The sequence below is a fragment of the Anomaloglossus baeobatrachus genome, chromosome 2, assembly GCF_048569485.1.
Source record: "Anomaloglossus baeobatrachus isolate aAnoBae1 chromosome 2, aAnoBae1.hap1, whole genome shotgun sequence".
Classification (NCBI taxonomy): Eukaryota; Metazoa; Chordata; class Amphibia; order Anura; family Aromobatidae; genus Anomaloglossus; species Anomaloglossus baeobatrachus.
In genome coordinates this window covers 628,981,850-629,008,321 of record NC_134354.1, presented here as the reverse complement: position 1 = coordinate 629,008,321, position 26,472 = coordinate 628,981,850, and the positions used below count along the sequence as shown (strand labels likewise).

Here is a 26,472-nt window from a genome sequence, read left to right as displayed (position 1 = left end):
GTTGCTTTCTTTCTGCTAAAGTGGGAGATTTGTACAACGTAAAAGGGATTTTGAATAAGGAAGGCTATAACTCCATTTTAAAATGCCATGCCATACCGTGTGGACAGCGCTTGATTGGAGCCAATTTCATCCTACAACAGGACAATTACCCAAAGCACACCTCCAAATTATGAATGAACTATTTAGGGAAGAAGCAAGCAGCTGGAATTCTATCTGTAATGGAGTGGCCAGCCGAGTCACCAGATCTCAACCCTATTGAGCTGTTGTGGCAGCAGTTTGACCGTATGGTACGCAAGAAGTGCCCATCAAGCCAACTTGAGGGAGGGGCTTCTGGAAGCATGGGGTAAAATATCTCCAGATTACCTTCAGGAAAAAAACAGGAGGATTGTTTGGGTAAGAAAGAAGGGGAAAAAAATGAGGTGATGTGTAAAAAAACAAATGACAGAAGGAGGCAGGTGGAAATTTAATTTTATTATGACCTATAATAGAGGGAATAAGATGATACGTATGATTCTGAAAAAGTATTGGTATATTCTAAAACGGGATCTGATTTTGGGAAAATATTTGCCTGAGGAACCAAATATAACATTTAGGAGGGGGAAAACGATAAAACGCTTAATAGCCCCAAGTAGATTAATAGAAAATGAAAAAAAATCAGCAAGGATAGAAAAAAATCACGACCATGGATGGATATATCCGTCATGGAGCGTGTCCCGTTAAGCCCTGACCCCTACCGCGGGCAGGCGGTGGCGGTCGGTACACATCAGCTGTTTTCAACAGCTGACATGTGTGCCTGCTAGCCGGGGGTGGAATCGCTTCCACCCGCGGCCATTAACCCCTTAAATCTTGCTGCCAAAATCTGGCAGCAAGATCTAAATGCGCGCGGCCATGTTTTTTACTTACCGCCGCCCCCACCGGAAGTCACGTGCGTGATCACGTGACTATCGGTGGTTGCCATCGTAGCACAGGGTCATGTGATGACGCCTGCAGCTACGAAGTTTCACTTTCGTTTTCCCTCGGCCGAGAGCAGAGGGAAAAAGAAAGTGATTGTGTCTGCTGTTTACAGCTGTATAGCTGTGATCAGCAGATAGATAATAGCGATCGGATTGCTGATCACTATAGCCCCCTAGGGGGACTAGTAAAATAAAAAAAAAGTAAAAAAAAAAGTTTTAAAAAATAAAAAAAAAACTAAAAGTTCAAATCACCCCCCTTTCCCCCCATTAAAAATTAAAGGGTTACAAAATAAATAAATATACACATATTTGGTATCGCCGCGTTCAGAAATGCCCGATCTATCAAAATATAAAATCAATTAATCTGATTGGTAAACGGCGTAGTGACAAAAAAACTCCAAACGCCAAAATTACGTTTTTTGGTCGCCGCAAGTTTTACGCAAAATGCAATAACAGGCGATCAAAACGTAGCATCTGCGCAAAAATGGTACCATTAGAAACGTCAGCTCGAGACGCAAAAAATAAGCCGTCACTGAGCCATAGATCCCAAAAAATAAGAACGCTACGTGTTTCGGAAAATGGCGCAAAACGTGCGCCACTTTTATTGGACAAACTTGTGAATTTTTTTAACCCCTTAGATACAAGTAAACCTATACATGTTTGGTGTCTACAAACTCGCACCGACCTCAGGCATCATACCCACACATCAGTTTTACCATATAGTGAACACCGTGAATAAAACATTTCAAAAACTATTGTGCCACACTTTTTTTGCAATTTTTCCGCATTTGGAATTTTTTTGCTGTTTTCCAGTACACCATATGGTAAAACTTATGGTTTCATTTAAAAGTACGACTTGTCCCGCAAAAAAAAAGCCCTTATATGGCAAGATTGACGGAAAAATAAAAAAGTTACGGCTCTCGGAAGAAGGGGAGCAAAAAACAAAAACGCAAAAACGGAAAGTGCCCCGGGGCTGAAGGGGTTAATCTTTTGTTGCTAGTACTAAATGCACACAGGGCTAAATGTCTGCATGTGCACAATGAAGATTTTACTGCACTTTTTGAGAACAGATTCCCCCCTCCTTGTAGAAGGAAGATAGTTAAATCCACAATGCAAATCTGAAGAAAGAATTGAGATGCTCCAGATTTACCCTTCATGACCGATGATGTACCGTATGTTTCGGACTATAAGACGCACCAGACCATAAGACGCACCCAGGTTTTAGAAGTGTAAAATAGGAAAAAAAAATTTGAAGCAAAAAGCAGTCCCCCCTTCACAGGATCGTCATACTTACCAGCCCCAGTCATCTGTGTGGCTCCCAGATCTCCCTGTGATCTCTGGCATGCGCTCCATGGAGGTGTTCTGCACGCCATCATCCCCTGCTTTTGGCCGACACACATACATCAGAACACACACTCACACATCAGATAGTCATATACACACATATACATCATAACACACACTCACACATCAGATAGTCATATACACATACATATACACATACATATATACACACACTCAGACACACACACAATTAGATTCCACATCATTCCTCCCTGTGATTTCTGTGCTACACACTGTCCTCCCCTGCATCTGGCCGACACTCACACATCAGAACACATACTCATACATCAGAACACCATACCTCCCAACCGTCCCGGATATAGCGCCCCCGCACTCTGCCGACCACGCCCCCTCCGGATGCCTGCCACACTCTCTGGATGCCTTCCTTGGCATCTATGCTGCTGGCCACGCCCCTTTGCAGTCGTCCACACCCCCTCTCTATGCTGGACATACACACTCCTCAGATGCCTTCCTTGTCCCCTCCTGCTGCTCTCGAAGCTGGCCACACCCCCTCTGCCTGCCCCCTCTACTCAGGATGCTCACATGTGACCGACTCATCTGCACAGCAGCTGCTTCAAAATCGTCAGTTCTGCAACTGAGGTAAGTGCACCAGCAGCAGGGAGAGTGCAGAGTGCCTGCAGCAGGGAAAGAGCAGTGTGCGTGCAGCTGGGAGAGTGCAGTGTGCCTGCAGGGGGGAGAGTGCAGTGTGCCTGCAGGGGGGAGAGAGCAGTGTGCCTGCAGCAGGGAGAGAGCAGTGTGCCTGCAGCAGGGAGAGTGCAGTGTGCCTGCAGCAGGGAGAGAGCAGTGTGCCTGCAGGAGGGAGAGTGCAGTGTACCTGCAGGAGGGAGAGAGCAGTGTGCCTGCAGCAGGGAGAGAGCAGTGTGCCTGCAGGAGGGAGAGAGCAGTGTGCCTGCAGGAGGGAGAGAGCAGTGTGCCTGCAGCAGGGAGAGAGCAGTGTGCCTGCAGCAGGGAGAGAGCAGTGTGCTTGCAGCAGAAAGAGAGCAGTGTGCTTGCAGCAGGAAGAGAGCAGTGTGCTTTTAGGAGGGAGAGAGCAGTGTGCTTGTAGGAGGGAGAGAGCAGAGTGCCTGCAGCAGGGAGAGAGCAGTGTGCCTGCAGCCGAGAGAGAGCAGTGTGCCTGCAGCCGGGAGAGAGCAGTGTGCCTGCAGCCGGGAGAGAGCAGTGTGCCTGCAGGAGGGGGGAGCAGTGTGCCTGCAGGAGGGGGGAGCAGTGTGCCTGCAGGAGGGGGCAGCAGTGTGCCTGCAGGAGGGGGCAGCAGTGTGCCTGCAGGAGGGGGCAGCAGTGTGCCTGCAGGAGGGGAGAGCAGTGTGCCTGCAGGAGGGGAGAGCAGTGTGCCTGCAGGAGGGGAGAGCAGTGTGCCTGCAGGAGGGGAGAGCAGTGTGCCTGCAGGAGGGGAGAGCAGTGTGCCTGCAGGAGGGAGCAGCAGTGTGCCTGCAGGAGGGGAGAGCAGTGTGCTTGCACGAGGGGAGAGCAGGGGAGAGTCCAGCACTTGTCTTCTCAGGTCCCTCCTGTGCCTGCAATAGAAAAAGCAGACAAACAGGGGACAGGAGAAAGCAGCCAGAGGAGCTCTCAGGCTCTGGTGCTGCAATGCTGCCAGCCTGTGCCCTCAGCGCCTCCCAGCACCACGCCAGCCTGTGCCCTCAGCGCCCCCTAGCACCACTCCAGCCTGTGCCCTCAGCGCCCCGCCAGCCTGTGCCCTCAGTGCCCTCCCAGTGCTGCCAACCTGTGCCCTCAGCGCCCCACCAGCCTGTGTCCTCAGTGCCCCCAGTGCTGCTAGCTTGTGCCCTCAGTGACCCCAGTGCTGCCAGCCTGTGCCCTCAGCGCCCCGCCAGCCTGTGCCCTCAGCACCCTGCCAGCCTGTGCCCTCAGTGCCCCCCACAGTGCTGCCAGCATGTGCCCTCAGTGCCCCCCGCAGTGTTGCCAGCTTAGGCCTTAAGCACCCTCCAGTGCTGCCAGCTTGGGCCCTCAGCGTCTTCCACCGCTGCCAGCTTGTGCGCTAAGCATCCCTAGGGCTAGTCAGTATGTAGGCTCCACAGGCCCCAGTAATGTGTATGTATAGGAAATCATTGCAATGCAGACAATTCGTTCCACAACTTGTTAAATGTCCCATCCTGGTCCCCTGTTGTGCCATTTCACACATGCACAAACTCACACAAACACACACAAACACGCACATATTATATGCTCACCTTACCTTCCGTTCCATCGCCGGCCTGCTGGGACTTGCTTTTTGTTAGCATTGGCTGTGTATCGGGTAATCATGACAACGAGGGAGGAACTTCTGCATCCAGAGCGCTGACGTCAAAGGCAGGAGCCTCTGATTGGTCAGCGTGCTGCGTTTGAGTAGCGTCTGACAGCGGAAGTTCCTGCTTCGTCGCCGATGGTTACCGATACACAGCCTGGAGCGGCGAACTACAGGACCAGGAGGCCGGCGATGGAACGGAAGGTACACATGTTATGCTCACCTTACCTTCCTTTCCATCGCCGGCCTCCTGTGTCTTGTAGTTCGCCGCCAGGATTCCTTCCTCGTCGAAATGCATCGGCGGACTACAACTATGTGCGCACGTTGCATTTTTTCCCCGCATTAACGCTGCGTTTTGAACTGCAGCATTTCAGTGCCAAATTGCATGTGTTCTGCTTCCCCACCAAAGTCTATGAGAAGTCCGAAAATTCAATGTGCACCTGCATTTGTAAATGCAGCGTTTTGGATGCCAAAAATTGCTGCGGAAAAAAAGCAGCACGTCACTTCTTTTGTGCGTTGTAGCTGCGTTCTCCACCCATTGAAATCAATGATATGGGTCAAAACGCAACCAAAATGCACTTGGACTGCATTTTTGTTGCGTTCCGCATGCTTTTATGACAAACAAATGCAGGTCTTTTCAGTCTCTCTCTGTCTGTCGGTCGGTCTCTTTGTCAGTTGGTCGCTCTGTCTGTCACTCTCTGTCCGTCGGTCGGTCTCTCTCTCTGTCGCTGCACGGCTGTCACACTGCTCTGGCGGCTTTTCCTCTTTTGAAAATGCCGGCCGCTCATTATTCCATCTCATATTCCCTGCATTCCCCGCCCACCGCCGCCTAAGATTGGTTGCAGTTAGAGACACCCCCACACTAAGTACCAGATGTGTCACTGCAACCAATCACAGCCACCGGTGGGCGGGTCTATATCATGCAGTAAAATAAATAAATAATCTTGAAAAAATTGTCCCCCCCAATTTTGATACCAGCCAGGGTAAAGCCACATGGCTGAAGGCTGGTATTCTCAGGATGGGGAGCTCCACGTTATGGGGAGCCCCCCAGCCTAACAATATCAGCCAGCAGCCGACCGGAATTGCCGCATCCATTAGATGCGACAGTCCTGGGACTCTACCCGGCTCATCCCGAATTGCCATGGTGTGGTGGCAATCGGGGTAATAAGGAATTAATGGCAGCCCATAGCTGCCACAAAGTCCTAGGTCAATCATGGCAGGCGTCTCCCCGAGATATCTAACATGATTAACCTGTAAGTTAAAGAAAATAAACACATACACCCAAAAATCCTTTATTTGGAATAAAAGACAAAAAAAACCCTCTTTCACCATTTTATTAAACCCCCAAATACCCCTCCAGGTCCCACGTAATCCACATGAGGTCCCGCGACGCATCCAGCTCTGCTACATGAAGCTGACAGGAGCGGCCACAGACCACGATTGCTCTCTGTCAGCTCCACGCAGCAACTGAAGTGAGCCGCACGATCAGCGATGATATCACTCAGGTTACCCGCAGCCACTGCTGGATCCTCCAACTGTGACAGCAAGTCGCCCGAGTGACTGAAGTGAGCTGCGCGATCAGCGATGACATCACAGGTGAGTTGCGGTCTCAGGTGGCGGACTCCAGCTGGCCGCGGGTAACCTGAGTGACGGCACCGCTGATGGTGCTGCTCACTTCAGTCACTCAGGGGATTTGCGGTCACCGGTGCGTCCTTCAAGAGTGACCGCTAACCAGGACGCGATACACAGACAGAGCCGCGGGATGACAATGAAGTCGGGTGAAGTTCATCTGAGTTCATTCTCATCTCGCAACTCTGTCTGTGTCTGCTGTCAGCGGGCATGTAGCAGAGCTGAATTGACGGGGGAACGCACTGTCAAAAATGCATCCAAAACGCATGCAAAACGCATGGAAAATGCATCCAAAATGCATGAGTTTTGGGTGCATTTTTTTTTTTTTTTTTTTACAAAACGCAGTGTTTACATTTGTCCAGTCTGCCAGAGGGTGTGTTCTTTTCCGCACTGCACAGAACGCAACGTGCGCACATACCAAGCTGAGGTCACACTGGCATATCACATGTGATGCGATATGCTAATGACCCTCGGCTCCTGCTGTGCTGTGAGCATGAGCCATTATACTCTGATCTGATCCTGCCGTCGGATCACAGCTGAGGAGCAGAGAGAGGGATTAAGGATGTCAGGCGTTCAGTTGGGATGAGCCCTGGGTCATGTTGTTTTTCTAAAGGCGGCCGGGTCAGCGGACAAGAGCACCCACTGACCCCCGTGTTTCCACATTTGAAACAATCAGAACAGTAAGTTGCCTGTATTCACTAATTCCTCCCATTAACCAAAAGCACAGTATTATTACAGATATTTTATCTAATAGAGCGGATCTGTCATGAAGTCTGCAGTTTTGTACATGGGGCAGATTTAGGGGACAGATCTGCTTTAAACAGAATTTTGTGGTTTAACATATTCTAGTTTAAAAGTAACACGGCCAAGTTTGCATCTATATTTTAATTTACTACTTAGAAATAAATCTATGTACCGTATTTTTTGTTTTATAAGGCGCACCGGATTATAAGACGCACCACAAATTTAGAGCTAAAAAAAAGGTAAAAAAAAAAAAAAAAAAATGGGGTCCGTCTTATAATCCGGTGTTCTCTTACCGGAGGGGGCCAACAGTGGTGGTGAAGCGGGGCCACAGGAGGCAGAGGTTAGGCTGTCAGCCACGGCGGGTTAGTAGCGTCAGCTGCAGCGGGTCCGTGGTGACAGCGGCGTCCGTGGTGGGAGCCGCGGCGGCGGGTGACAGGTGGAGCAGGCCGGTGAAGTAAGTGTCTCAGTGTGTCCGCGGTCCCGCTTCAAATGATGCAAATAAGAAAGCATCTTATCAGTGTGGAGTAGGAATCTTCCTGGTGAAAGACCTGGCTAGTTTCCTGGCAGCGTTGAGAAACACGTGATGGTGTCTCCGACTCTCCGCGGATTTCTTATTTGCATACTTCCCAGGGGGCGTTGCTCTAGAATCACTGCGTTGAGAAACACGTGATGGTGTCTCCGCAGTGGATATGTTGATCTCCCTAAGGTCAACAATGCTTGCTTAAGTAGTCTTTTACTAGGCATTGCCCCCACTAGCCAGATTCCTATTCCACACTGATTAGGGGCAAATACCCCGAAACGGCTGTCTGTGGATGGATACCATGTTTGGTATAGGTGGTCTCCTTGATTGGAGACTGCCCTTCCCGTGGTTGTTCCTCCCGGTGAAAGACCTGGCTAGTTTCCTGGCAGCGTTGAGAAACACATGATGGTGTCTCCGTGGCTTTCTTATTTGCATACTTCCCAGGGGGCATTGCTCTAGAATCACTGCGTTGAGAAACACGTGATGGTGTCTTCGCAGTGGATATGTTGATCTCCCTAAGGTCAACAATGCTTGCTTAAGTAGTCTTTTACTAGGCATTGCCCCCACTAGCCAGATTCCTACTCCACACTGATGAGGAGCAAATACCCCGAAACGGCTGTCTGTGGATGGATACCATGTTTGGTATAGGTGGTCTCCTTGACTGGAGACTGCCCTTCCCGTGGTTGTTCCTTCCCGGTGAAAGACCTGGCTAGTTTCCTGGCAGCGTTGAGAAACATGTGATGGTGTCTCCGTGGCTTTCTTATTTGCATACTTCCTAGGGGGCATTGCTCTAGAATCACTGTGTTGAGAAACACATGATGGTGTCTCCGCAGTGGATATGTTGATCTCCCTAAGATCAACAATGCCCGCTTCAAATGATGGCGCCTGGAGCGGCGCATGCGCAGATGGAGAGCTCATCCAAGAGATCCATCTGCGCACGCATTTGAAACTGGGACCGTGGACACACTGGGATACCTGCCGCACAGCCGCCCAGCACGCACGAAGAGCCAGCCGGCACCAACGGGCACCTGACTGCCCCCCCCCGCACGCACGTACAAAGAGACAGCCGGCACCGACGGGCACCCGGCTGCTCACCCGCACGCATGTACAGAGAGGCAGCTAGCACCAAAGGGTACCCGGCTGCCCGGATGCACAGAGAGGCAGCCTGCACCAACGGGCACCCGGCTGCCTGCACGCATGTACAGAGATGCAGCCGGCACCTACGGGCACCCGGCTGCCAGCACGCACATCCGCCCGCCCGCACGTACAGAGAGGCAGCCGGCAGCCACAGGCACCCGGCCACCAGAACGCACCCGGCCGCCGCATAAATAGCACCCCGGTAAGCTGTATTCGGACCTTAAGACGCACCCCTCATTTTCCTCCCAAATTTTTGGGAGGAAAAGTGCGTCTTAGAATCCGAAAAATACAGTATATTTTTTTAATTATTGTTTCTAAAACAATGATTGTCATTGCTGACTGGGTGTGGTAAGAGGCGTGGCCATGGGCATGGCCTAAAAATTCGCCGCGGCGCGCTTTGTCCCTCTTTCCGTTCTTTAAAAGTTGGGAGGTATGGAACACACACACATCAGAGCACACACTCACACATTAGATTCCACATCATTCCTCCCTGTGATCTCCGGTGGGCGCTGCATGCCTTCCTCCCCTGCGTCTGGCCGACTCACACATCAGAACACCCACTCACACATCAGAAAACACACACACATCCGATCGCATACACTCACCACATCCAGTGATACTACGTGCTTCCGGCCATGTGATGCAGGACAGGTCCTGGAAGCTCAGCGCAGTGCACTGCGTCACAGGTCGTTACGCCGCCGAGAAGCAAGCGATATCGCTGGATGTTGTGAGTGTGTTGATGCGATCTGTAATGGGATTGCGCGTGCATTCTCATGTGTGTGTGTGTGTGTGTATGTGCGTGCACAACCCAAACAGGTGAGCAGCCTTAGGCTCATTAATTCCTCCACCACCATATATTCAGACTATAAGATGCACCCCCCACTTTCCTCCAAAATTTGGAGGGAAAAAAGTATGTCTATAGTCCAAAAAATATGGTATATTTAGGTTATCGGCCATGTCGCTGCTTTTGAGGCGACCTACCACACTCAGCCCACATCTCTCCCCGGCTGATTTAATCAGAAATCAAGTGCTTCTAACACCCGTGGGTGGATCCAAGATCCACCCGAGGCTGTTAATCAGTTAAATTTCCCTGTTATTCATATACAGCGGTATTTTACATGAGTAGACACAAAATGCTTTGTTGATCACTTTCATCGGCATACCCATCACATGATTGGGAGGCGCCAATGGTTTGTCATGACAGCCGGAGGTCTGCTGAAGACTTCTGTGTTTGTCATCACAATCCTCCTGTGAACACTGGCTGCGAGCCGGCATTCATTGATCGTGATTTCTGCTATACAGAGCAGTGATTATGCACTGCTGTGTACAGCACAGGTGATCGGACGATTACCCTTCAAGTCCTATAAAGGGACTAATAAAAACCGTAAAAAGTTAACAAAAAAAGTTTTAAAAAATATAAAAACACATAAAAGGTTATATCATTCCCCTTTTTCCTAATTAAAAACAAAACAATGAAAAAAAAATACACATATTTAGTATTGCTGGGTGCAGAAATGTCCGCACTATCAAAATATAAAATGAATTATTCTGATAGTTTATGAAATCTTTTTCACCACTTAAATTAAAAAAAATTACATGTTTGGTATCTACATACTCGTACTGACCTGGGGAATAATATTGCCAGGTCAGTTTTACAATATATTGAACATGGTAAAATTAAAAAAAAAAAAACATTGTGGACTTGCACTTGTTTTTGCAATTTCACTGCACTTGGAATTTTTTCCCTTTTTCCAGAACACTATATAGCAGAATGAATCATGTCATTCAAAAGTGCAACTCATGCCACAAAAAACAAGCCCTCATATGACTATATTGAGGGAAAAATAAAAAAAGCTATGCCTATAGGAAGAAAGGCATGAAAATATGAAAACGAAATATGGGAAATCGCCGGGTGGGGAAGGGGTTAAAAATCCATCTAGCACCCCTGCGGTACCAAGTGCCACAAATGTAACCCGTGGAAACCCAAACCCCAGAATATCCATGCCAGTAAGTACACCAGCACCTTCAGGCAACATACACAACCCTAACACTAACCTGGGAGACTGCCTAGTAACAGGTAAAAGGGGAGGGTACTGATTGGATGTAGCCACCTAGCCTGTAGGGAGAGACCCAGTGAGGGGAAGAGGCCAGTCATCAGTTGGGAAGCTGGCAGGAAGTGGTAGTCAGTCAGTCAGGAGAAGTGTGGGAGGAGAGTAGTGAGTTTGTCAGAAGAGGTGAAGGAAAGAGTAAAGTACAGAAAGGGACCTGTAGAGACAACGGAGAGCTGTAAAAGGAGTGAGAACTGTGGAGTAAGGAACCAGGACTCCAGGCACCGTGGGTTACCTGTGGTAGCAGCAGACTCCAGGAACCATGGAGGGCCTGTGGAAGTTCGGAACCAAGGCTCACGGGACTCAGCACAAGGCGGGGTGCAGACCCTAGGACAGTGAGACACTTTATGGTCAGCTGTTAACTCTGCCAGACGAGAAGATCTCTAGGGTCAATCGCCAACCTAAGAAATCCTGAAGCACAAGCAGCAAAGAGGGGACCGGGGACTGAACCCCTTAAATAGTCCAGGCTGCCTGCATTAGGGTCCAGACCGAAGAGAAGGGACTTCCAAGTAGCTCCAGGCCACGGGAGTCCAATCCCAACAAGTGTGCATGGAGGACAGCCATCCCAGGTCCACCTGGCACAGAGAACAAGGGGAGCAGGTACACCTGGAACCAGCACCCAAACTTACATCACCAAAAGTAAACAAGGCAAGTTAAACTGCAACACTGGTGTGGACTGTTTCCTTGATGGTGTGCACTCACATAGACTGTTTCCCACTACAACCCCCATCATCCTCTGCTGGGGCCTGTCCCTGCTTGCGGAGGGCTCTAACCATCCAGGCTGCATCTCTCCATCAGCCCCAGCAGAAACCTGCAGCGGAGGCCCCAAATATCCTTGCCGCACACCGCCAGTGGCGTAGTCGACAAACTCTTTTTTATTATTTTCTTTTATTTTTACCAAAATCCCTTTTCTTTCCTGAGGGATGGCACACCAAGGGCCACAGTACCAGGCCACGACCATGATTCACCCCACCGAACACTACAGAGCCCGGGTACAGGACTGAGTACCCCACAGCCCTGGGAAAAACTGGTGCTTTTGCCATTATCGGACCATTTTTTTGGCTGTTGGCTTTATTTTTGGTGAGTTTTTTCTGTGAACTTCTTGTGATTATGTACTTTGATGAGCTTTTTTTGATGTGGCTAGTGACTCGTAAGCGTGGGGACCCTTGACGTATGGGTTACGAGCTTATATATTCTGGCCAAAATATGACCAATACCTCACATTTATTATCATTTTTCATTTAATTATCGCACAATTCCGCAGGATGCAGCCGGTCCCCTGGGATGTCTGTCCATTGTGCCAGTGCACCTTTTAGGTGCTGGGCAGCGTGCCTGACCTAATAGAAGGAAGTGATCAATAGGCTTTGCCTGGACACTGTGCATTGCACGTATCTGTGTGACTGACGCCCTATATTAGATCTTATTAGTGTGCAGTTTTATGCCGGCAACCTCCCTCTCCTGACATATTAGGCTGAGGGTGGTTGTTTTATAGGCATTCTGCACCTGTAAAATTCCAACCTCTATCATGGAGGGCCGTATGCATCTTGCATGTGCTTTTGCCATTATCTGACCATTTTTTTGGCTGTTAGCTTTATTTTTGGTGAGTTTTTTCTGTGAACTTCTCAGGATTTTGACTAGACTCATAAAATCGGGTGACAAGCACATCTTACAAACCGAATTGAGTTTAAAATTTTTTAATTGCCGCCATCTTGGAATGTAAAAATTACTGCAGCCAAAAGCTGCAAAGGGCATGAAACCAGAGACCCAGCCCCCTGGGAGTGCCTGGACTATGTAAAGTGAAACCAAAGCAGGGACACCAGAACCCTGCTACATAAAGTTTCCGGAAGGCAGAGCTACATGGCTGCCCCAGGAGAAAGAGCACCAGACCGTCCTGAAGTGGGGACTACCACCTGGTTAACCCCTTCACGACCTTGGACGGATATATCCGTCCAGGATCGTGTCCCGTTAAGCCCCGCCCCCTGCCGCGGGCAGGCGGCGTGGATCGGCACACATATCAGCTGTTTTCAACAGCTGACATGTGTGCCTGCTAGCCGCGGGTGGAATCGCTTCCACCCGCGGCCATTAACCCCTTAAATCTTGCTGCCAAAGTTTGGCAGCAAGATTTAAATGCGCGTGGCCATGTTTGTTACTTACCGCCGCCCCCACCGGAAGTCACGTGTGTTATCACGTGACTATCGGTGGTTGCCATCGTAGCACAGGGTCATGTGATGACGCCTGCTGCTATGATCTTTCACTTTCATTTTCCCTCGGCCGAGAGCAGAGGGAAAACCAAAGTGAGTGAATCTGCTGATTACAGCGGTATTGCTGTGATCAGCAGATAGCAATCAGCGATCGGATTGCTGATTGCTATAGCCCCCTAGGGGGACTAGTAAAATAAAAAAAAAAGTAAAAAAAAAAGTTTTAAAAAATAAAAAAAAAAACAAAAAACCTAAAAGTTCAAATCACCCCCCTTTCCCCCCATTGAAAATTAAAGGGTTAAAAAATAAATAAATATACACATACTTGGTATCGCCGCGTTCAGAAATGCCCGATCTATCAAAATATAAAATCAATTATTCTGATTGGTAAACGGCGTAGTGGCAAAAAAATTCCAAACGCCAAAATTACGTTTTTTGGTCGCCGCAAGTTTTGCGCAAAATGCAATAACAGGCGATCAAAACGTAGCATCTGCGCAAAAATGGTACCATTATAAACGTCAGCTCGAGACGCAAAAAATAAGCCATCACTGAGCCATAGATCCCAAAAAATAAGAACTCTACGTGTTTCGGAAAATGGCGCAAAACGTGCGCCACTTTTATTGGACAAACTTGTGAATTTATTTTAACCCCTTAGATACAAGTAAACCTATACATGTTTGGTGTCTACAAACTCGCACCGACCTGAGGCATCACACCCACACATCAGTTTTACCATATAGTGAACACCGTGAATAAAATATCCCAAAAACTATTGTACGATCCCACTTTTTTTGCAATTTTTTCGCACTTGGAATTTTTTTGCCGTTTTCCAGTACACTATATGGTAAAACTTATGATTTCATTTAAAAGTACAACTCGTCCCGCAAAAAACAAGCCCTCATATGGCAAGATTGACGGAATAATAAAAAAGTTACGGCTCTTGGAAGAAAAGGAGCAAAAAACAAAAACGCAAAAACGGAAAGTGCCCGGGGGCTGAAGGGGTTAAAGGAGGAATTGGACTTGCTGTGCATACGATTGCAGGCCCAGTTCCTGTGCCAGAGAGCCGAGTTGAGAAAGGAGATACGATTGATGGTAGGAGCAGTGTGGGCCCAAAAAAAGCGGGCCTCCCATGAGGAGCGGCGCCAGGAGCATGTAGGAGCAAAAACCTCCCTGGCCCCATTGGCTCCCCCCGCCCATATCTTCCCAGGCCACTGACCGGGCCGCGATACCACCTCCATCCCGAGTCGCCGGCAGGCCTCCTCCACCGCCACCAATCCCGGCCGATGTGCAGGCCGCACCGCCTCCCTTCCTGCCAACGGAGCCTGTGCCGATTCTGGACGTCGACCAGCAGGCATCACCAGTCCTTTCCCTGGCCAGACTGATCCCGGCCGCATCCCCTCCGGAGCAGAAGGCCCAAGCCATCCCGTCTTCAGTGGCTCCACCTGATCAGGATGCACCGCTTCCATGCCCGGCCACGGAACTGGCCGTGCCGCCTTCAGAGTCAGCAGCGGAGTACCCAGAGCCTTGCCAATCCAACCCGGAGTGGGGAAAGATGCGACCAGCTCCCACAGCAGTCAAGGCTTCCAAGCAGAACGCCTCAATTTCAGAGGAGCTCCATGCGGCATGCCAGGCCACAATCCGACAGCTGGCCCGATGCAAGAGGAGCATGAGGCACGGGAAGTGCAGGTGCGGGACCACGATCTCCATGAAAAGGAGAGTCTGCGGCGGGCCATCTGGAAGAACCATGGGGTCCGGTACCAGGGTGTGGTGGATGAATTTAACCACAAGAAGGGGTGGGGCTTCATCATTAAGCTGGGGTTACAGGCTGGAGTATTCGTGACCCGGCGAGATGTGATGGACCACCTCCCGAAAGGATAACCTGGTCGGGAAATGCACCCAGGTGACATCGTTACCTATACCCGTTATCATGGCTGGTATGCCCTGGATGTGAAAGTGCATCCAGCAGGGTGCGCTGCAGCAGTACCAGTCCCCGCTTCCTCTTCAAGTTCCAGCTCTGTGCTGAGATAAATGGTGGCTGAACCTAGCTGCCCAGTTATTGTTGAAAATGTTTATTGCCAATAAAAAAAATGCTGAATCCTTGTTGAACCTTTTTTTGCTTTTTATGTTATGTTACAGCGAAAAATGGCCATCAGGGACTTCGATGTTGCGCCACTGGTAGGTGGCACCAGAGGCCCTAGATGGAGAGTGGCAAGCAGGATAACGATTTTGTCAGATTGCCCAATGGTTGCAGTTGCTAATGCCCCCGTGCAAAATAATATTGAAAAAGTTGATATTATTCCAGTTTACAGGTTTGAGAAATAAACCCTGAAAAATAGACCTGCAGTCACAGGACTGGTTGTGACAAAAACGTTGGTTGTATATAGCTGCACAATTGTGCCAAAATCAGAGTGCTATCTCATCAAAGGACCCTAATGGACACTGCCACCAAGGAGAGGAACATTGGAGGAAAGGTCTGGGGCAGAGATGGTCCGGACCTGGTCGCTAAAGAAACCGGTGACCTGCCTCCTTAGAGGGTTCTGGGTTCAGGACCTTTGGGTGGTGGGAGACAGGAGGAGTGCTCAGGTTGAAACATTAAAGAAAATGCCTCCCATGTGCGAGATGAATGTTTATGTTTACAACATCTTTGAAATCAAATTGCCTTTGTCATTTTTGCAGCCCGTGGATGTGCTGGAATTTACCAAGGGGGAATATAGCACCCCTGCGGTACAAGGTGCCACAAATGTAACCCGTGGAAACCCAAACCCTGCCTGCATTAGGGCCATCCCAGGTCCAGCTGGCACGGAGAACAAGGGGAGCGGGTACACCTGGAACGAGCACCCGTGGTTCCATCACCAAAAGTAAACAAGGCAAGCTAAACTGCAATACTGGTGTGGACTCTTTCCTTGATGGTGTGCACTCACATAGACTGTTTCCCACTACAACCCCCATCATCCACTGCTGGGGCCTGTCCCTGCTTGCGGAGGGCTCTAACCATACAGGCTGCATCACTCCATCAGCCCTAGCAGAAACCTGCAGTGGTGGCCACAAATAACCTTGCCGCACACCGCAAGTGGCGTAGTCAACAAACTCTTATTATTTTCTTTTATTTTTACCAAACCCTTTTTTTTTTCCTGAGGGACGGCACCCCAAGGGCCACGGTACCGGGCTGCGACCATAACTGACCCCACTGAGCACTGCAGAGCCCATGATCAAGTACCCCACAGCCCTGGGGTGTCACATCCACATCGTAAGTCAATTTCCCAACATGCAATTTTTGCATCAAATGTACATTTACTTTAAAAGACTAAAATCCTATTTAACGCAGAGACCTTTTATGAATTAAAATCAATATTTCCCGTACAATACACTTGCACTTTTTGCTACTATTCAATAATATCTCAGTCGAGAATTCAGGGGTTAAAAAAAATGTTTTCACATTTGTCATTTACACTAGAGAATGTTTTCTATATTTTTTTTAGTTAGGTTTCACTTAAAGGGTATCTGTCACCAGGTTTTTGCTACATCATCTGAGAGCAGTATAATGTAGGCAAAGAGATACTGAAACCAGCCATGTTTAACTTAGATTACAAGGTGCAGCCTTCTGACTTTATTTCAGAATTGAGTTTAGCAGAGCTGAGAGTTGTTGTGCTCTCAATAGAGATTGTGCATTGATTGTGAGGTGTCAATCACAGCATGGGGTATGCAGGTCTGCTCTGCACTCACAGAGTAGTCACACCAATGTTAATCACAGAGCAATTAAATCTTTAGTATGAGTAAACTATAGATGCACACAGATAAGAGAAGCTCAATTGTATTTTCTTTTTTAACCTTTGCAGCATGCTGACCTCAGCTTCCATTACAAAATCCTGCTGACAGATTCCCTTTAAGAAACATAAAAACTCATGCCATTCATGCTCTGAATAGAGATATCTTGAGATATTTTTTACTCAATATTTGAGTTAAAATAATTGTCTTTGTAGTAAAAGAAATCTAAAAAGAATGTACCGGTAATTTGATTATACTGTAAATTCCATTATATGTTCTTATGAGACATTAATTCTTTGCAAGCTTTGTATTACAAACTCATTTTCATATATGAATATCCAACAATGATTTTACCATGACATAAGTAGTGTAATTAACAAGTAGCACTGGTTATATAATTGAATTTTGTTTATATATCACTGAATCCTGCTGTTTAAATTTTGGGACATATTATTAGTTGGATCGTTCACCACTTTCTTACTTGAGCCACACAGGAATTGCCTGGGATTCACACACCATATTGCAAATTTTCCATGAAAAAAATGAAAAATCTGCATCCATTGACTGCCTGTTTTATTGTCCTGAGATCTGCCCCTCGCTGTTTGTGTTAGTTATTTTCTGAGAAGTTCTCTTAATGCGATTATTTTCTTGTAGTTCTCACAGTTGTTGTTTTACCCAATGGGACACATTAGACATTTTTGTTACCATAAAGTAAATTTTAATATGTTGCTCTTACAAATATAAACATTAGTATTTCTTCGCCTCCAGCTATTTTGTTGTGTGAAAATCCAAGAACTCTTTCAGTACATGATTATGGAAACTATTGAGTCGTATACACCTGAGAAAACTGAGGAAGAGTTTGAGGATGAACAAACACCGACTCCCATTTCTGATGAGAAGAAAGCTCTGTGTGAACTCAGAAAACAGTAAGTATTGTATATAGGACCTTGTACATAATCCAGAAAATTCTACTAATTAAGACCCCTGATGTGTATATTTGCATCCTTAGAGAATTTTCAGAGAGTCTGTGAATATTTTGTTGATTATATTACCTATTATGCAAATGTGTATAGATGAGACAACATTTTTTCATAACGAAAGAGACCTAAAGAGAATATCCACCTTCTAACACAATGTCAGTTTTAGGTCTGAAATTCTTGCATAATTAATTCTTCATATATCTTTAGAACTTTTTTGTCACATTCCGACTCCAACTCCGGCTCATTTATAATAAATACTAATATGACATTTATTGATTGAATACAACAGATTGTAGCCAGTCGAAAAGTGAGGTGGATGAAAAGTAGGAGGCCTGTTCAATCAAGACATGCTGTTCAAGAAGTTTGGGGGCAATAGGATTAAAAAGATGGGGTGAAAGACAATAAGATGATGATGACTTTTTAAGGATGGACGTAATGGCTACATGTTTAACACTCCGTGACTGATATATCCATCATGGATTGAGTTGTGGAGTGTGAAAATCTACAAAAGATCTGTGGTTTGTTCTCCAAGATGTTTGGAACAAACTCCCTGCTTAGTTCCTTTAAAAAGGCTGACGTACTGCAGTATATAATACATATGATCAAACTATCTCAGACAGCAACACCAAGTTTTTTTTGTTTTGTTTTGTTTTTTTATAAAGTTCAGAATTGTTTTGAGCCACTAAAATCCATTATCCATGTTGCTATTAACATAATCCCTCTGACCTGAAGAATTGTGTTCCCAGGTCATATTGATTGCACATGGCGTTAAAATTAAATTTAAAAAAACAATAGTGGCATTGTGGGTTTTTTTCACCATTTTGTTGAAGTTTTATCCCATGCCACTATGGGGTCAAATTAATTGAATTTTTCAGAACTAAAACTCATTCCACAAAAATCAAGTAAGTTTATGTTGCTAGAAAAATATTATAAAGTTATGAAAAAGAGATGAAAAAAATTTATAAAACATAAAAATGGCTGCCCCCTTAAGGGTTAACATCTTAATTGTCATTGAAGGGGTGCCTGTATGTGGGAGTCTCAGAAGCAGAGGTCTCTCCACATGTGGTACATGCTGGATAAGTAACATTGCCAACATTGTCGTCTTAGGCTGTGTGCATACGTTGCGTTTTTTCATGCGTTTCCACAGTGTTTTGAACTGCAGCGTTTTAATGCAAAAATGCATGCTTTTTGATTTCCAAGCAAAGTCTATGGGAAATAGGCATATTGTGTGCACAGAATGCGTTAAAAAATTTGTCAAAATCTTTGCGTTTCAAGAAGCAACATGTCAATTGTTTTGAGTGTTTTGGCAGCGTTTTGGTAACATTGAAGTCAATGAGAATGATCAAAACGCATCCTAAAAGAAATTTCAAGCGTTTTACATGCTTTTTTGATGCTAAACGCATTTTTTTTTTGTCAAAATCAAAGCATGCGTTTTTGGCATTATAGTGAGGCCAAGAGGTTTCCATTTGCCCTCACATCCATTCCAACTTTAGAAAATAAGTAAAACAATACTTTTCCTTTATTTTGAACATAATTATTAAATATCATTAATCATTTTCGGTAAATTATCATTATAATGTATGATTTAAAGGTTATTTTTTTTTTTTTTTTTTCATTTTTTTCCTTCTGTTTGAATGTTCAAATTTTATTTACTAGTGTATTTGTATTGAAAACGCATCTCAATTTAAGCACTGAAAATGCATGTAAAACGCGGTCAAAACGCGGCAAAAACGCTATAAAAACGCTTGCGTATTTCCTGCATTTATGTGGTCAAAACCAAATTTGACGATGACAAATTCTGCCAGAGGATGCGTTCATTTCTGCAAGGTACTCAACGCAACGTGCGCACATAGCCTTACAGCAGTGGCCAGAGCTGAGCTCTTATCACTTCAGTTATCGATTTAGATGCGACTGTCATTCTCTGACAGCAGCATTTAAATTGAACAGTTGCCAATGCTAACGTGCACCAAAGCAGCTGTACCATGGTAACTGTGAGCCTGATAAAGGTTATACTCTCTGAGCAATTTTTACTACAGACTACAATACTGTATCATATAATATAAGTGATCAAATGACCCCAGGTTCAAGTCTCTTAAAGTGAACCTTTCAGGTCCAATATGCACCCAGAGCTACGAGCAGTTCTGGGTGCATATTGCTAATCCATACCTAACTGTCCCTGTGTATACAAGCATAGATAAATGGATCTTTAGAAAAAGTATTTCTAAAGATCTTTTATCGTATGCTAATGAGGGAGGGGACTAGTCCCCTGGGCGTTAGTTCCCCTGTCTAATCAGCCCCATTAGCATGTTAGAACGCCCCTGTCAGTGTGCTAACATGCTAATATACAGTTAGGTCCAGAAATATTTGGACAGTGACACAATTTTCGCGAGTTGGGCTCTGCATGCCACCACATTGGATTTGAAATGAAACCTCTACAACAGAATTCAAGTGCAGATTGTAACGTTTAATTTGAAGGTTTGAACAAAAATATCTGATAGAAATTGTAGGAATTGTACACATTTCTTTACAAACACTCCACATTTTAGGAGGTCAAAAGTAATTGGACAAATAAACCAAACCCAAAAAAAAAATTTTTATTTTCAATATTTTGTTGCGAATCCTTTGGAGGCAATCACTGCCTTAAGTCTGGAACCCATGGACATCACCAAACGCTGGGTTTCCTCCTTCTTAATGCTTTGCCAGGCCTTTACAGCTGCAGCCTTCAGGTCTTGCTTGTTTGTGGGTCTTTCTGTCTTAAGTCTGGATTTGAGCAAGTGAAATGCATGCTCAATTGGGTTAAGATCTGGTGATTGACTTGGCCATTGCAGAATGTTCCACTTTTTTGCACTCATGAACTCCTGGGTAGCTTTGGCTGTATGCTTGGGGTCATTGTCCATCTGTACTATGAAGCGCCGTCCGATCAACTTTGCGGCATTTGGCTGAATCTGGGCTGAAAGTATATCCCGGTACACTTCAGAATTCATCCGGCTACTCTTGTCTGCTGTTATGTCATCAATAAACACAAGTGACCCAGTGCCATTGAAAGCCATGCATGCCCATGCCATCACGTTGCCTCCACCATGTTTTACAGAGGATGTGATGTGCCTTGGATCATGTGCCGTTCCCTTTCTTCTCCAAACTTTTTTCTTCCCATCATTCTGGTACAGGTTGATCTTGGTCTCATCTGTCCATAGAATACTTTTCCAGAACTGAGCTGGCTTCATGAGGTGTTTTTCAGCAAATTTAACTCTGGCCTGTCTATTTTTGGAATTGATGAATGGTTTGCCTCTAGATGTGAACCCTTTGTATTTACTTTCATGGAGTCTTCTCTTTACAGTTGACTTAGAGATAGATACACCTACTTCACTGAGAATGTTCTGGACTTCAGTTTATGTTGTGAACGGGTTCTTCTTCACCAAAGAAAGTATGCGGCGATCATCCACCACTGTTGTCATCCGTGGACGCCCAGGCCTTTTTAAGTTCCCAAGCTCACCAGTCAATTCCTTTTTTCTAAGAATGTACCCGACTGTTGATTTTGCTACTCCAAGCATGTCTGCTATCTCTCTGATGGATTTTTTCTTTTTTTTTCAGCCTCGGGATGTTCTGCTTCACCTCAATTGAGAGTTCCTTAGACCGCATGTTGTCTGGTCACAGCAACAGCTTCCAAATGCAAAACCACACACCTGTAATCAACCCCAGACCTTTTAACTACTTCATTGATTACAGGTTAACGAGGGAGACGCCTTCAGAGTTAATTGCAGCCCTTAGAGTCCCTTGTCCAATTACTTTTGGTCCCTTGAAAAAGAGGAGGCTATGCATTACAGAGCTATCATTCCAAAACCCTTTCTCCGATTTGGATGTGAAAACTCTCATATTGCAGCTGGGAGTGTGCACTTTCAGCCCATATTATATATATAATTGTATTTCTGAACATGTTTTTGTAAACAGCTAAAATAACAAAACTTGTGTCACTGTCCAAATATTTCTGGACCTAACTGTATGTGCAGCGTCAGAGGATGATCTCACTCAACTCTCCGCTGCTATCGCCACCTGACGCTGGATTTCGGCTCAGTGCGCATGACCTCGGAGTTTCGGTGATGCGCACTATGAAGCCGGGTGAACGCGTCCGGGCTTCAAACTGAAGTAGTGAGCATGACCGGAAGTCTGGGATCACACACACCAAGCCGAAATCCAGTGTCGGGCGGTGATGGCAGCTGAGAGGTGAGTGAGATCATCCTCTGATGCTGCACATTCATTAGCATGTTAGCACGCCCACAGTTGCGTACTAACATTCTAATGGAACCGACTAGCAAGGGAAGCAATTCCCTTGGGACTCGTCACCGGGCTCATTAGCATATGATATAAAATCTTTATAAATACTTTTTCTAAAGATCCCTTTATCTATGCTAGTGTATACAGGGACAGTTAGGCAGGGATTAGCAATATGCACCCAGACCTGCTCGTGGCTATGTGGGCATATTGGACCTGACAGGTTCACTTTAAGGGGAAAAAAAATGTAAAAAAAATATAAAACATTTGATCCAATAATCAAAAATAAAGTAATTTATAAAAATACACATATTTAGTCTCACTATATCCATTAAAAGGTAGTGTATCAAAATATAAAATTAACTAATCCATACGGTAAACACCGTATAGAGGAAATAATCAAAATGCCAGAATTACATTTTCTTGATCACTACACTGTTTAAAAAAAGGGAAAAAAAGGAAAAAGTGAACAAAACATCTTATGTACCCTAATTTGGTAAGACTAAAATTATCAGCTCAGGGCGCAAAAAGAAAGCCCTCACACAGCTCAATCAACAGGTCTCTTAAAACGAAGACACAAATCCCTTATAGAAGTTTTTTCCTGAAGTGTTTCTTGGTCATTGCTGGGGTCTAAGGGGAAAGCTTTTCTCCTTGCGGAGACTAACAAACCAATCTGGCTGCCAGGAAGGAATCTTATAGCTGCAATGGTCCTCTGGGTAATATTGAAATTGTCTCTTCAGGGAGGAAGGAGACAAAGTCTAGCGTCACCTATTGGAAGTAGCAATGCTAAAAGTCAAAAATGGCCCTTTAATGAATCTTTTCATATGACTTTGGATTTATGCCAGATCAGAACCTCAAATTGAGCAAGTTGTTTCTATATAAAAAATACACATTTTCATATTTTGGCTCAGTGGTTAGCACTGCAGTCTTGCAGCGCTGGGGTCCTGGGTTCAAATCCCACCAAGGACACCATCTGCAAGGAGTTTGTATGTTCTCCCCGTGTTTGCGTGGGTTTCCTCCGGGTTCTCCGGTTTCCTCCCACACTCCAAAGACATACAGATAGGGACTCTAGATTGTGAGCCCCAATGGGGACAGTGTTCCTGATGTATGTAAAGTGCTGTGGAATTAATAGCGCTATATAAATGAATAAAATTATTATTATTATATTTTTGAGAGTTTAGTTACTGATTTTTCAGGTAGTTTTCAGAGTAGACATCCACCTGAAAAAGATGTTGTGCACAAATACCCTAAGGCTGCTCTGTGACTTTGGGATTCTGCCTCAGGTATTTCTTCAGATTGTAATGGCAGGGCTTATTGATTTATTGAATTCTATTGTGTCCAAGACAACCGGGTCAAGAGCTGAGGTAATTGTGATGTCACAGAAAGCACTAGTCGCTTCTGCATGATGAGATGAAAGCGTAAGATGTAAGATGAACCTGAGAAAAGTTAACTATTGCACATGCTAAATGTTAGAAATGGTTTGTGTGTATTAGGCCACGTGCACACATTGCGCATTTGGTGAGTTTTTTACTTTAGTATTAGTAAGACAAAACCAGCAATGCGTAAAAAAAATACTTGTGTGTCTATTATACTTTTCCTCTTATTGTTCTGGTTTTGGCTTACACATACTGAGGTAAAAAACGCACCAAATACTTAAGGCCTTAGGGTATTTTCACGATTTTCTAAATAAAAAAAACAGAGCATTAAAAATAAACAATGTTTCATTTAGACTCATAATTATGTTGCTTAACTTATTTGGTCTGAAGGCGGCAAGACATAGACCAGTGCTGATTAGATTCAGGGCTCATGTGACGTTACAACCCCATTTAAGCCCTGACACTGCGAACCTGGACAATGCTAGAAGGGTGGTGGTATGGGAGGTGAGAATAGGCTTTATTATTTTACCTGTGGGAAATGTGAAAATAAGAAGGGGTTGTCCTTGTAGTGGACAACTCCTTTAAGGCATTACTGCACTGCCTACATTTTGCTTGGCTTTACTGTACACTGCCCTTTATACTGCCCTATTTCAGTGTATATGATTTAGGGTGTATGCACACCAGAAACGCGTTGATGCATACGCTACTATAGGGTTTTCTGTATAAATACTTCATGTCCTGTGTATAAGAATTTTTAAGCAATAAAGAAGTTGATCGTTTGAGCTGGGCCATCTTGTTTCATGTTGTATATTAACCCCATATTTATGACTGTTATGTTGTTTTATCACACAATTAAAATAATCCAGCTCACCGTCTGTTAGAGCGCCACAGATAAAAGGTTCCAAAATAATAGTCCGAAAGAGAAGACAAAATCTTTCGCCTATAAACAGTGGACTTTTATTTATTCCAAGATAAAATATAGTAACAGCACAACAATGTTTTTGCTACTGAGGGTAAAACATGTGTTCTTTACTAGTGATGAGCGAGCATGCTTGTCACTACTCGGTACTCGCACGAGTATCACTGTACTCGGGCTGCTCGGCGGGGACCGAGTAATCTCGCGATACTCGTGCTTTACTCGTGGTCTTCATTTCTGCATGTTGGCGCTCTTTTGAGAGCCAGCCCTCATGCAGGGATTGGCTGGCAGACCACTGCAATGCCACAGCCCTGTTAGTTGTGGAATTGCAGTGATTGGCCGGCCTGCACAGCGTCACCGAGCCTTTATATAGGCCGGCGCGCTGTGCTCTGCTCACAGCTATTCTGACAGTGAGTGTAGGGAGAGTGTCGCTGATTCAGGGAAAGCTTTGCGGCCCTTTATAGCTTTTTCAGTTGCAGGGCTGCAAACAGTGTGACCAAAAGTCCTTCTCAGGACTATTCTAGTTGTATACAGGCAGGCAGGGTATAGCCAGGTCGGCGTACAGTAGCAGAGTCCTTCTCAGGACTATTGTTGCTATATACAGGCAGGGTATAGCCAGGTCTGAATACAGGCTAGTGACCAAAAGAGTCCTTGTCAGGACTATTGTAGCAGTATACAGGCAGGCAGGCAGGCAGGGTAGTGGTGACCGTATACCAGCCTTCATATCTGGGGCTGGTGTACACAGTGTAAAACAGTCCAGATAGTGTCTGACTTGTCTGTACTGTAATTGTCGCTCCCCAAAAAAACCTGTTAGGTTATTATTGCGTCCGTGCTTGGTTTTTAAAACCGCACGTGTGTGCCTGTTGGTGGCAGCGTACAGGTGCACTGGTGTGCGTTTTTACCAAACTATTATATAACGCACAAGTGTAGTGTATAATACACGTCAGTCAGCAGTGGCTGATAGTGTCAGAGTTCTTAATTTTTGCTCCTAAAACCTGTGTTAGGTTATTATTGCGTCCGTGCTTGGTTTTTAAAACCGCACGTGTGTGCCTGTTGGTGGCAGCGTACAGGTGCACTGGTGTGCGTTTTTACCAAACTATTATATAACGCACAAGTGTAGTGTATAATACACGTCAGTCAGCAGTGGCTGATAGTGTCAGAGTTCTTAATTTTTGCTCCTAAAACCTGTGTTAGGTTATTATTGCGTCCGTGCTTGGTTTTTAAAACCGCACGTGTGTGCCTGTTGGTGGCAGCGTACAGGTGCACTGGTGTGCGTTTTTACCAAACTATTATATAACGCACAAGTGTAGTGTATAATACACGTCAGTCAGCAGTGGCTGATAGTGTCAGAGTTCTTAATTTTTGCTCCTAAAACCTGTGTTAGGTTATTATTGCGTCCGTGCTTGGTTTTTAAAACCGCACGTGTGTGCCTGTTGGTGGCAGCGTACAGGTGCACTGGTGTGCGTTTTTACCAAACTATTATATAACGCACAAGTGTAGTGTATAATACACGTCAGTCAGCAGTGGCTGATAGTGTCAGAGTTCTTAATTTTTGCTCCTAAAACCTGTGTTAGGTTATTATTGCGTCCGTGCTTGGTTTTTAAAACCGCACGTGTGTGCCTGTTGGTGGCAGCGTACAGGTGCACTGGTGTGCATTTTTACCAAACTATTATATAACGCACAAGTGTAGTGTATAATACACGTCAGTCAGCAGTGGCTGATAGTGTCAGAGTTCTTAATTTTTGCTCCTAAAACCTGTGTTAGGTTATTATTGCGTCCGTGCTTGGTTTTTAAAACCGCACGTGTGTGCCTGTTGGTGGCAGCGTACAGGTGCACTGGTGTGCGTTTTTACCAAACTATTATATAACGCACAAGTGTAGTGTATAATACACGTCAGTCAGCAGTGGCTGATAGTGTCAGAGTTCTTAATTTTTGCTCCTAAAACCTGTGTTAGGTTATTATTGCGTCCGTGCTTGGTTTTTAAAACCGCACGTGTGTGCCTGTTGGTGGCAGCGTACAGGTGCACTGGTGTGCGTTTTTACCAAACTATTATATAACGCACAAGTGTAGTGTATAATACACGTCAGTCAGCAGTGGCTGATAGTGTCAGAGTTCTTAATTTTTGCTCCTAAAACCTGTGTTAGGTTATTATTGCGTCCGTGCTTGGTTTTTAAAACCGCACGTGTGTACCTGTTGGTGGCAGCGTACAGGTGCACTGGTGTGCGTTTTTACCAAACTATTATATAACGCACAAGTGTAGTGTATAATACACG

General features: G+C 45.6%; 1 protein-coding gene across 1 annotated transcript in view; it reads left to right on the top strand.

Moving 5' to 3' along the window:
• ERICH6B (glutamate rich 6B) overlaps positions 1-26,472 on the top strand; it is a 441,806-nt gene that overhangs the window by 250,492 nt on the left and 164,842 nt on the right. Inside the window, exon 7 of the mRNA XM_075334387.1 lies at positions 17,427-17,584. Coding sequence (XP_075190502.1) covers positions 17,427-17,584 — 158 coding nt within the window. The remainder of the gene's footprint in view (positions 1-17,426; positions 17,585-26,472) is intronic.